Consider the following 12875-nt stretch of genomic DNA (forward strand, 5'->3'; position numbering starts at 1 on the left):
ATGACTAGATCACACTTAATTAAAAATTTCTCAAATTGTAAAATACCTATTTGAACAGTGTGTCTAAAAAAGACCTTTGATGGAAAACCCTCCATAAAAGGATTTGTTATCATGGAGTGTATCCCTGTATGTTTTATAGAAATTTGACCATTTTATACCCTTTCATTGATAATTGAGAACTTGATGTTATTGTATTTTGGCTTGATCAAACTCTTATCGCATATGAGATATAAGAAGGTTGATTTGGTGTTACAATGTAACTCAGGTGACCTTTTCTATTTCTTTAACAATTTGCAATCGAGTGACAAAGTTCTTCAACCAAATCTCATGACTAGATGTTTCACAATATGTTGTAAATTATGCAGTCATGGTAAATTAGATATACTTCGAAGTGGATCTCAAATCATCATTATATATAGTAAAATTCAAGCTGGAATTTCTAGTGATTTTAAATTAGTTTGACTTCTTTATACATAGATATACAATCCATTATTTTCTTTAAACATCCTATAACCCTTTTAGGTGCATTTTAGTGATCCATTTTTAAATTGTCTAACATCCTGTATATTATATCTTGACGTATATACATTTATATCATATCTTCTAATGTTGATGTATAAGAATTTTTATATATTTTTTGAATTTCTAAATTTCTTTTTAAAATTGATTTAGACTAATTTTGTTACTCTTAACAATTGTATATTCACTTATATGTTTTCATGCCAAATCTTTAAATATTTTTTCAATATAAACTTTTTTTTGTGACAATCCTAAAATATTTTGAGATTAATTTTAATATACCTGAATTTCTAATACAGAATAAGCGTTACTAAGATATTTCATTTATAAAACAAATAACTATACAATTAATTTTCACATTAAGAATGCTATTAGAAAATAAACAAGTGTCATTTATTGTTTAGTGAAGTTGAAAAACTTTGATTACGTGATTACGCATGCTATTAGAAAATGAACAAGTGTCATTTGTTTAGCGAAGTTGAAAAACTTTGATCATGAGGATAGAAATTGATTAAATATGATAAACTTGGATTTATTTAATAATTCTTTAATCTTTTTTTTTTTTTGTGATTGTATGTGAGCATGGTCAAGGCAACATGTATCGTACTTAATTTATTATTACAGCTTGTTAATAGATCTAGCTACTTAGTATCTTATTTTATATATATATATATATATATATATATATATATATATATATATATATATATATATATATATATATTTTAAATATAGTATCTTATATATCATAATTACTTCCATATTATTAAATTATTAAATAACATCTAAAAGCAGTAGTAGCAAACAACTAACGAAAAAAATTATACTATTCAAGAAAATATATTGAAGACACATGTATTTGTACGGTATTTTAAGACATAATATCTTAATTTTTTCTATTGCAACAAATTTACATGGTATGAATAATTTCTTAAAAATATGAGTTTTATGTTTAATAGGATATGGTTTGCTCATAAATAGTAACCATTTTATTGCTTTGATTGAAAATTAAATAAATATTTTAATTTGAAACAAAATTAAATGTAAAAAATACAATGTCATAAAATATCAGTCGTTTAACCTTTTTACTATTAAGCGAGTAAATCCGTGTGTATGAATTACTTAAAAGTGGCATTGTAACAATCACTTAATACATGATCAGATGTCGCAAACGAACATATTAAATTATTCTGAATTATGAATTATAATTCCGAAATGAATAAAAATATTATATTTTAAATAGAAAATATTTTCTATCAAGTTAGAAATATTTTGTGGGCATGATTGATTGTACGTATTAATAAATTTTAAGTTTAATTACGTTTTCAATTCCTGTAATTTTAAGATAAATTTTGAAATAGTTTGAAATAAATGTTAATTTGAAGATAGTTTCTTAAATTAAACAAAATAGTTTTTTACATTTGAATATATATATATATATATATATATATATATATATATATATATAATTTTAGTCTCTAAACACTAGTGTTAAGAAATTAAAATAATTTTAAATTTATTTAGTTCTTAAAATTTAAGTTTAGGTACTAATTTAAATTTGAAAAGACTAAATGCATAATTCGACCCAAGTTTAAGGACACTAATTATGTAGGAAAATATGAAGTTTCACATTAATATTTACATTGTACACGTCAAACAATTTATATTTTGTTATTAAATAGATAAAAAATAATATACAAACAATGAGAGGAAAATCTACACATCATATTTTGTTATCCAATTGATCGAAAATAATATAAAAACAACAAGAGAACAATCTATCTTTTTGTCTTTCTGTTATGTTATTTTTTATAACAATTATTTAGAAAATTTATAACAATAGCTCGTATTTAAATCACAATATAAAAATTGTAAATCAGTTTTACATTTTCGGTAAGATATATACGAAAACATTTAGTTAATCTAAAAATCGTGTATTTGTATGAGAACATCCAGATATTGTAAACACAATAACATACTTGAGTTTGTGTATGTGTATAAATTTTAGTTGTATACTACTAAAATAGCTAATATACGATTATTTTTTTAAATAATTAGAGATGTTTAATTTATATATTAATAAAAAGTGATACCATTAATTGTTCATGTGAGGCTTGTTATTCTAGTCTTTTTGTATTCAAAAGATAAACCAATTTGTCATGTGAAAGCATGCAAACTATATTTTTCTCTTTGCAGTAAAGTTTCTGACTTTGAAATGAAATGCATAGACATTTCCTTCCTCATATCATAGTGGACATTTTCTTTAGTTTTGGTATTTTTGCCAGCCATAGTAGCATGTGACTTGATGCAGCTCAATTCCTGTGCCAATCACATTCATTTGACTTGGTCGCATTTTCAAACTTTTGAAATCTGCATACATAAAATAAGCACTTTAAAAGGGAGTGATTGGAGTTGTTCTATCATCTGCTAAATTCTCTTTGCATGCACTTATGGGGAAAGCACTTTGGTGGTGTTTGGTTTTGACATGCCTTTTGGCTCCTCTACCAGGTGATGGATTGACGATGAACTTGCAGAATTATTGTGAGAGTTGGAGGATGAATGTGGAGCTGCACAACATTAGGGACTTCCAAGTTGTGCCTGAAGAATGCACTGAGTACATTGGAAAATATGTCACTTCAACACAGTACAAAGTGGACTCACAGAGAACAACTGAAGAGTGTCTGGTTTACCTCAGCACAAGCTGTAATCTGAAGAAAGATGGTTTCGATGCTTGGATTTTTGACATCGATGATACCTTGCTTTCAACTCTTCCTTACTACGAGGATAATCTCTATGGGTAATTCCAAATTTCACTCCAAGTCCATTTTCTCTGTCATAACATTATCAGGAATCAGTATAATTTAAAACTGTGAGTAGAAATGAGAAAGATTAATACATTAAACAGCTCATGTCTTAAAGATGATTAATTACCCCGGTTTATTTCAAGGTTTTATTATGAAAAGAGTTGACCTATACATATTAAATATTAAGATTTTATATTAAAAATGATATAAGATATTTTATACAGACAACTCATGCCCAAAGATAGTTAATCTTTCCTGTTTATTTGAATAAAAAAAATTCCGACAAATATTTGGCTATATAAAGTAAATGTTTAGATTTGTAAAGCTGGTTTAAAATTAAATCTCTATACAAACCTTTAAGAAGTGTTTTTGGATGTTTAAACGTGCTTTTGGAGAAAGATATCTGTTGCACCTGTTACTGTGAAAGTACTTGAACATGTTAATAGATATTGCTTAAAAATTATTTTGAACTGATACGTTTTATGTTTGACCTTCTTATTCTTACAATTAATAGTAAATGTTAGTGATCAATGTAAAATTACAACAAAGTGTTTCAATCAACCATTTTAAATCAGAATCACCTTTTCATTTTGAGTTAACATGTGAGCAATTGTTTAAAATAAAGTGAATTGGTCTTTCAACTTGATCTCAGACCATCTATTGTGAATACAAACAAATTGTTAAGATTCTATTGCTCCATCGATCTCCTTTGCTTTGTTCATGATCATTGTGCATAATGACGAATTTCTTTGACAATAGGGGAAGGAAACTGAGTGTGACATCTCTAGAGGAATGGATGAAAAAGGCTAATGCACCTGCTCTTGATCACTCGTTGAAGCTTTACAATGAACTTAAATACAGGGGTGTGCAAATCCTTTTGGTTACTTCAAGGAAGGAGCATCTCAGATCAGCCACAATCGACAACCTCGTAGCAGCTGGTTACTATGGTTGGACTAAAATTATCTTTAGGTGAGTACCATTACCTCTACTTTTCTTTCAATAGTCCTCGATTTTTGGCTAAATGTTTCTCTTTTCCTTTCATTTTTGTTTCTGTGCAGAGATCCTGCAAATGAATTGGTATCAGTGAAAAAGTATAAATCTGATGTGAGAAAGAAAATAATAAATGATGGTTATCGCATTTGGGGCATTCTGGGGGACCAATACAGTAGCATTGAAGGAATTCCAAGCCCCGAAAGGGCATTTAAACTCCCAAATCCAATGTACTATGTTGCCTAATGTGTAATTGTATTGTTTCTTCCTCATTTACAACTTTTATTAAAGAGTAATTTGTTCCATGCAATTGGACATGTAGATGGTCCAGAAATAAAATTAATTTACAGTATAAATCTCTTGTGAAATCTTACTTTAATAGTTAATTATGCTTCAAATCCCCCTAAATATGGTTAATTTCTTACACATTCTAATTATACAAATCAATCTCTCATTCCACTAACAGAATTTTAATTTTAATTTACTCCCTCCATTTCAAGTTATGTATAAATTATTATTTTTTTCAATATTTTACATGATTGTATGTGTGTGCAGAGTGAAACATAAATCCAAAAATTGAATATACGAAATGGAGAAAAATGAAAGAAAGTGTGAAAAATAAAAATAAAATAAGAAGTGTGACTATTTGTTTGAGGAGAAAATAACATCAAAATGAAGGAAATTGGATCAAACATAATCTTCCACCGGTTATCAGAGGATGCAAATCAACATGAAAATAACTAGAACAAAAATCTAATACGCACCCAAAATCAGAAGCATGAAATGGATAACTGTATTAAGAGAGTTTTATGGAGGAAAATGTCCTGAGCCCAGGCTTGCAAATAACAAACCAGAGCCATACCTCTTCAGAAAATTCATTGCCCAAAACCTCGTCCCTCTACCATCTAAGAAATAAGTAGTTCTTATGGGTTTCCACCATTGGAGCTTGCTAACACGGCTGCCAAAACTGAAATTATAGTAAGGGCTCGGTAAGGGTATGGTATAGTATAATGATAACTGGTCTTAAGAGGGGCAGAGAAACCTCAAAAATAAAATTATTTTCAATTGCTCAAAAAGGACACTTTTCAGCCACATGTCACTCTCCAAGTCACATACAAATGCAGAAACATTGGAAGCCAAAGGAAAGCACTAGTTTAAGTGCAATAAAAAGCATCGGCCATATTGGTGAACAATGAACGGAGTAAACTAATGTGTTCCTGTCACCTGCCATATTAAAGCATTCAGAAGGAAAATATAAATTCATAATTGTCAGAAAGTTAAAATTATTATGAATAAAGGAGGCTCAGATTCGCCTTTTTTCAGACAGCAAAGGAATGGCTTGTGCACAGGCTGCGTCAATAGCATCTGTGCAAGAACCAGAAGGTAAATTTCACACAGATGCCAAGTCACCTAGCCAGGACACAGCTCTTCACTCATATCTGGTCTAATTGCAGAAAACATCATCATTGCCTCGTAGTAGCAAGAAGAAGAAGAAGAAGTAACTGAATCCCAGTAGAAGCAGAAAGAAATATATGTTTGGGTGGGTGTATGTATGCGGAGAGCTGTTTGGTAAACTCAATTATAATGATCATTGGCTAACACAGCAACTTCAAGAGGGCAACAGCTATCAAGACAACCTTCTCTCAAAGAGTGGAGCCTCACACTTAAACTAATGACTCATGAGTGTAACCCTAATAGCAGGGTTTCAGATAAAAAGACTCAGATTCATCTTTACACAGGCAAGAGACAGAAGAGAAGAGCCTCACCATGGCTGCATCATCAGCATTTGTATAAAAAGGCCACGATTGTAACCGACACTGAATTACCTTGCCAGGACTAAGGCTCTTACTAATGTCCATTTTCTGAACTAAAAGATGAAAACAACATCACTGTCTCCCTTCTGACCATTATTCCAGAACAAACAGAAAGTGGGTCAAATATGAAAATAACTGGTACAAAAATCTGGTATGCAATTCAAGGCTCAAAAATGCCCAAAAAGCAGAAGCATGAAATGGATAACTGTATCAATAGAATATTATTGATAAAAATGTCTTAAGCCCAGGATTGAAAATAATACACCAGAGCCATGCCTCTAAGAAAATTGATATTCCAGAAGCTCATCTCTCTCCCATATTAGGCCAATGGCGGTTCTAACAGGGGTTCTTGGAAACGGATAACTGTATTAAGAGAATATTATTGATACAGATGTCATAAGCCCAGGATTGAAAATAATACACCAGAGCCATGCCTCTAAGAAAATTGATAGTCCAGAAGCTCATCTCTCTCCCATATTAGGCCAATGGCGGCTCTAACAGGGGTTCCTGGAAATAAGTTGTTCTTATAGGTTTCCACCATTGGAGCTTGCTGACATGACTGCCAATTGTAGAATGAGCTCTTAGAGGGCCTACCTATTTTTCATTTTGTTTTTAAACTGAAATTATAGCTGCACTAACAATTATTCAAAAAAAAAAATACAATTTAACAAACACAAGAATTGAATTAGTACTATTTCCCTCACATTTTGAATGTCTATAAATTTTGAAAACCCCATCAAAGCTAGCTAAAACATTCTGCTGCATAGAAATTGTAGATTAAAAGAATCTTAACATGCAATCAAATTAATATTGGATAACAATAAAAGTGAGGAGGTATATGGATCCCATACCTGTAAAGCCCCAATGGAGTAGATGTGAGCATGACAAAAAGGTCATCACATCTGTAACAATGGACTCGGTTTAATTTCCCAGACCTGTAACTGTATCAACCATAGTTTGTTGAGCAGGATACCTTACTAATGTCTGGAGACAATAATGCAAATGAAATGAGTAAAGTATGACTTATATAGGGAAATATGTCAACATATAAACTGAGGGTATAGGATTTAAAAAATTTTAAAAAGATTTTAGTTCGTAAAGAAAACGAAAACTAAAAATACCCTAAAAAACAATTTCTTTTGTCTTTGTATAATATATAATATATAGTGTAACAGATAAATACGTAAAATTCAGCCACAAATGTGTGGAGCCCCAATGGAGCAGATGTAAGCACGAGAAGACTATCACATCTGTAACGATGGGCACATTAATTTTCCAGACTTGTAACTGTATCAACCATAATATTTTTTAGGAGAATACCTGACTAAAGTCTGGAGATAGAAACTATCTATCAGAGAATTAAAACCTTAAAAAGATGAGAGAGAGAAACAATGAGAGATGAAGTCCACAAAACTAATAATAAGTATTATCAAAACCTTCACTTACAAATTGTATCTCTTCGGACATTCCATTTCCCAAATGAACAGAAATTTCATAATAAAAATCGAAAATTATAAGAAAAATAAAAAACCCCAAAACCTTGACAGAGATGATAAACAAAAGGGCTCGATAAAGGTATGGTAGAGTATAAGGATAACTGGACTTAAGAAGTGCAGAAAAACCTCAAAATTAAAATCTTCACACTACATTACCAGTATTTTTTTTATAAAACCAAACTGCGCTAAGTTACCTTTCAAAAATAAATATCAACAGAACAGAACATCACTCATCATAAAGCAGAAAAAAATTGGAAAGAATGAAACAATGTACCGAATGGCGAAAAGTAAGATCCCATGAGAGATCCAACTCGATATATTCGATAGCATGCATCGATCTAGCTAGTTAATTATACATCAAGCTACCATATCCTCGTTAATAATATTAAAAAGATATGTGATGCTCAACCAGCAACATTTGAATCCTTCCATTTCAGTAAGAAAATAACAAGTTCTAAAACCCCTAAAAGTGCATTAGTCATGCCCTTGAACCTACTGAACTCTCACGCATGATCTTTTTTGAGTAGGCTCGTGTGAACTCGAGCAAACTCGCGTAAAATCGCAAGTTTAGAATAAGCTCAAGCAACTTAGATTGGACACTAGAAAAAGGCAAAAAACGGCACTGAATTTGTTTGTTTCTAGGCATGGATTTAAACAGAACACACCTGAGTAACAATTTTGTGGTTCACTGGTTTTCTCTTGCAAGTTTCTGTCTGTTTTGGGGCTCACGTGGCGTTCTGTTGAGGCAATCCTTCATTTCTTTCACCGATATGATGTAAAGATTCTTAGCCTACAACAGTGTTATCAGCACAGCTCACCACCGCTGCCACTGGCAAACCCAGTGACATTTTGAACTTGTTTCCAGCAGAACCAACCCGTCCTGAAACATAACACAGTACCGTAATTAAGTTTATAAAGAAGTGTCATAGGGAAAAAAATGCTGACAAACTCCCTGAATGAAATGTCATGAAAACCAACGTTCATGTCACCCCAACCAAATTCACTTCAAACAACGTTTAGAATTTGAAAAATTTAACCCAAAGGGTAACAAAAAAAGGAAAGATTTTTCACCTTTGCTTTGTTAAATTATCATGACCCACCACCAATTCTACAATGCCAAGATAAAATGGGAATACCGCAAAAGCAAAAATAGTTTCATACTCTTCTTCCTTCTTTTTTAATTATTGTCGCTGCATTTTCAGAAAACCAGATTGACAGAAAGCAATGGAGTGAAAAATTGAGATTGCAGAGTTGGTATACGGTAAAGTAATTGAAAAAATCAGAATGGAAGAGGGAAAATGGACGAATTCAAACCTGGCTTTGACCTTTTGTTGATCTGAGACAACGAGAAATACACTTTTGCAGAATTAGGGTTTTATTTTGGGGGTAATATTAAGAAATTATCAAAATGAAAAAAAAAGTAGTGAAACAATTTCATCCATACTCATGTATTATTACAAAAGAATAACACTATCCAATTAATTTTCACATTACACATGTTATTAGAAAATTAAGAAATTAAGAAAGTGTCATTAATTGTTTTGTAAAGTTGAAAAACTTTGATTACTTTATGGATGGAGAATTGATTAAACATGATAAACTTATATTTATTTAATAATTATTTAGTTATATTATAACATAAACGTGCCAGCATGATAAAAGCAACATCCATATGTATTATACCCTACTTAATTTATTCTTATAGTTTTATAATAAACCTAGCAACTTAGTATCTTATTATAATTTTGTAAAAGAAAAAAAATATATCTTATTATGATCACTTTTATTATTAAATAACATCTAAAAGCAGTAGTAGCTAGCAACTAACCTAATAGTGTGTACCCTTAAATTTAATATGGCAGAAAAATACTTACAAGTTTATTTTGCGAGTATCGAATTTGAAGATATAATATTTTAATTTTTTTTTATTAGAACAATTTTACATGGTACGAATAATTTCATAAAATAAATAAAACGTTACAAAATATGAATCTTTTGACATTTTTTCTATTAAGAGAGCAAATTTGTATATGAATTACTTAAAAGTGGCATTGTAACAATTTATTAAATTCTTTTAGTATATGATAAGATGTTGTAAACGATCACATTAAATGTTATCCTCAATTATCAGAATTATAATTTCGAAATGAATAAATTTTCTATTTTAAATTCCTGAACTTCTACTTACGATTACGAATTTATAATAATTATTAGAAAAAATAATTCTATCAAGTTAGAGATATTTGTGGACTTATGTCACTTTTCATAATTTATCATACGTATTAATAAATTTTAATTTTAACTAGCTCGTGAAATTTTAACATAAATTTTGCAATAGTTTCTTAAATTTAGTTTCTTGATAATTAATTTAAAAATATAATCTTAGTCTCTAAACACTACCTTTGAGAAATCAAAATAATTGTTTTTTCAAATATAACAAATTAAATTAACCAAAGTGTTAAAAGAATTAGGTAGGATAATATGAAGTTTTAACACTTTACATTTTGTTATTCAATAGATCGGAAATGATATATAAAAACTGAGACGAAAATATATCCATTTGTCTTTCATTTATCTATCTATCTATCTATATATATATATATATATATATATATATATATATATATATATATATATATATATATATATATATATATATATATATATATATATATATTCTATAATATCCGTGGAAAGTCAGGCCAGCAAGATCTGTGCTTTTGAAATATATTATTTTATTTATTATTGATCATATTATTAATGTTTAGTTTCATATATATATTTTAACGATTGTGTTAAAATTTTACATTAAGTAAAATTAATTTATAATATATAAATAAGTGTAAATTAAAAATATTGTTATCAAACATATATTATATATACGAAAACATTGAGTTAATATAGAAAACGTGTATCTATGTGAAAACATAAAAATATTAGTTTTATACTAATAAAATAATAATATAAACTTATTTTTCAGAGATAGCTAGAGATGTTTAATTTATATGTACTGATAAAAAATGATAGCATAATTGTTCATGTGAGAGGCTTATTCTTCTGGTGTTTGTATTCAACATATAAAGCCTATTTTGTCATGTGAAAATGTGAAAGCACGAACTATATAATTTTGTCTTTTACACTAAAGATTCTGACTTTGAAATGAAATAGACAGATTTTCCTTCCTCATAATTGACATTTTCTTCAGTTCTGGCACTCTTGCCAGCTATAGCACCATGTGACTGATGCAGCTAATTTTTTATTGATTCAGACCCATGTGATGACTTGTCACATTCTCAGAACATTGAAATCTGCATACCTTAAAAGGGAATGGCTAGTTAGAGTTGTTCTGTCATCTGTTAAATTCTCCTCGCATGCAGTTTGTTCCAAGGAAGAGAAAATGGAGAAAACAGTGTGGTGGTGTCTGGTTTTGACATGCTTTTTGGTTCCTCTAGCAGGTGCTGCTGATTGGAACATACTGAAACTGCAGACACATGATGGATTGAAGATCAGCTTGAAGAATTATTGTGAGAGTTGGAGGATGAATGTGGAGCTGCACAACATTAGGGAGTTCCAAGTTGTGCCTGAAGAATGCACTGAGTACATTGGAAAATATGTCACTTCAACACAGTACAAAGTGGACTCACAGAGAGCAACCGAAGAGTGTCTGCTTTATCTCAGCACAAGCTGTAATCTGAAGAAAGATGGGTTCGATGCTTGGATTTTTGACATCGATGATACCTTGCTTTCAACACTTCCTTACTACAAGGATAATCAATACGGGTAATTCAAAATTTCACATTTGGCTATACATTGTGCATGTTTAAAATTCATTTTTTAATATATATATATCACTCAATACGGGTAGTATGAAAGTCTTGATCATATTTTGATCTCCTTTGGTCGGTGATGATCATTGTTGTGAATGATGGATTTCTTTGACAACAGGGGAAGGAAACTGAATGTGACATCTCTGGAGGAATGGATGAAAAGTGGTAAAGCACCTGCTCTTGATCACTCATTGAAGCTCTACGATGAACTTAAATCCAGGGGTGTGCAAATCCTTTTGGTTACTTCAAGGAAGGAACATCTCAGATCAGCCACAATCGACAACCTTGTAAAAGTTGGTTACTATGGTTGGACTAAAATTATCTTTAGGTGAGTACTACTACCTCTACTTTTCTTTCAATAGTCTTCCATTTTAGGCTAAATGTTTCTCTTTTTCTTTCATTTTGTTTCTGTGCAGAGATCCTGCAAATGAATTGGTATCAGTGGAGAAGTATAAATCTGATGTGAGAAAGAAAATAGTAAATGACGGTTATCGCATTTGGGGCATTCTGGGAGACCAATACAGTAGCATTGAAGGGATTCCAAACCCTAAAAGAGCATTTAAACTCCCAAATCCAATGTACTATGTTGCCTAATGTGTAATTCTATTATTTCTTCCTCGTTTACAACTTTATTCCAAACAATGATTAAGATAAATTTCCTTTTCATTTTAATTTATATTAAATAATACATATCAATCTCTCGTTTCACTGACAGATTTTTAATTTTGATTTACTCCCTCCATTTATGTTTATGTATAGATTGAAAAATAATGTAACTATTGAAAATAATTTTTTTTATTAAAATTTGTTTCAAAAAGTAACATATGTATTATTATTCTTAATCAATATAACAAAAAATATCCTGAGTTACAATTATTACTTATTTGGAGAAAAAATATTATTCTTTGTGTACTTAGATAAAAGAAAATGGAGGTATGAAATAAAATTAATTTCAATCACCTTATTTAAACTAAGTTATCGTCTCCATTAAAGATGTCTGAAGGTGATGTAAAAAATATAGTTTTAATTTTATAAACTAAGAATGCTGAGTAATCTTAACAAACATCTTTAACTCGTGATTAGGTATTGTAAATATATTGTAATATATAAATCTCCATCAATAATAAAATATTTTAAATAATGGTGATGAAAATTGTTCTAATTTTAAACTTTTAATAAGTTTCAATAAAAGAATTAAAAATATTTAAATTTATAAGATAGTTAAAAGGTAATTAAATCTATTTAATTAGTGAAAATACATGTTTTTTTTATGATAATAAAAAATAAAAAATTTATTATTAATTAAATATAAATATTTTTTATAATTTTATTGTAAAGAGTTTTTATTTATTTGATAAGTAGCTTTATAATAAAAAAATAATAAATTAAAAAAAAGTATTCAAATGAAAAATAGTTAAATTTAAC

At 29.5% G+C, this 12875-nt stretch overlaps 2 protein-coding genes and 1 long non-coding RNA gene across 5 annotated transcripts; 2 read left to right on the forward strand and 1 right to left on the reverse strand.

Moving 5' to 3' along the window:
• Positions 1-2794: 2794 nt before the first annotated feature.
• LOC124837044 (acid phosphatase 1-like) lies at positions 2795-4623 on the forward strand. Its single transcript, XM_047312328.2, has 3 exons — positions 2795-3316; positions 4083-4292; positions 4382-4623. Exons 1-3 carry the CDS (start codon positions 2970-2972, stop codon positions 4557-4559), a joined length of 735 nt encoding a protein of 244 aa, XP_047168284.1. The 5' UTR covers positions 2795-2969; the 3' UTR covers positions 4560-4623.
• On the reverse strand, positions 3216-9055 carry LOC124837045 (uncharacterized). Of its 3 annotated transcripts, none has more exons than XR_007028708.2 (7): positions 8938-9038; positions 8695-8813; positions 8289-8503; positions 6979-7068; positions 5176-6686; positions 3678-4386; positions 3216-3349 (listed from the first exon to the last, which is right to left on the reverse strand). It is a non-coding gene; the product is annotated as an uncharacterized LOC124837045 (long non-coding RNA). The 3 variants fall into 3 exon arrangements; XR_015781659.1 differs by having other exon boundaries at positions 5176-5280; positions 8938-9034; XR_015781660.1 differs by lacking the exon at positions 8695-8813 and having other exon boundaries at positions 5176-5280; positions 8938-9055.
• A 1813-nt stretch (positions 9056-10868) lies between these two features.
• On the forward strand, positions 10869-12164 carry LOC124837046 (acid phosphatase 1-like). The gene is made up of 3 exons (XM_047312329.2): positions 10869-11403; positions 11569-11778; positions 11867-12164. Exons 1-3 carry the CDS (start codon positions 10901-10903, stop codon positions 12042-12044), a joined length of 891 nt encoding a protein of 296 aa, XP_047168285.1. The 5' UTR covers positions 10869-10900; the 3' UTR covers positions 12045-12164.
• The last annotated feature ends 711 nt before the right edge of the window (positions 12165-12875 follow it).

The sequence above is a fragment of the Vigna umbellata genome, chromosome 8 (assembly GCF_029865625.1).
Source record: "Vigna umbellata cultivar VRB3 chromosome 8, Vumbellata_1.0, whole genome shotgun sequence".
Lineage (NCBI taxonomy): Eukaryota > Viridiplantae > Streptophyta > Magnoliopsida > Fabales > Fabaceae > Vigna > Vigna umbellata.

Coding starts and splice junctions, on each gene's coding strand:
- LOC124837044 (XM_047312328.2), top strand. CDS start 2,970: ATGGGGAAAGCACTTTGGTGGTGTTTGGTTTTGACATGCCTTTTGGCT. Junction 3,317..4,082: donor TACGAGGATAATCTCTATGG/GTAATTCCAAAT, acceptor CTTTGACAATAG/GGGAAGGAAACTGAGTGTGA. Junction 4,293..4,381: donor TGGACTAAAATTATCTTTAG/GTGAGTACCATT, acceptor GTTTCTGTGCAG/AGATCCTGCAAATGAATTGG.
- LOC124837046 (XM_047312329.2), top strand. CDS start 10,901: ATGACTTGTCACATTCTCAGAACATTGAAATCTGCATACCTTAAAAGG. Junction 11,404..11,568: donor TACAAGGATAATCAATACGG/GTAATTCAAAAT, acceptor CTTTGACAACAG/GGGAAGGAAACTGAATGTGA. Junction 11,779..11,866: donor TGGACTAAAATTATCTTTAG/GTGAGTACTACT, acceptor GTTTCTGTGCAG/AGATCCTGCAAATGAATTGG.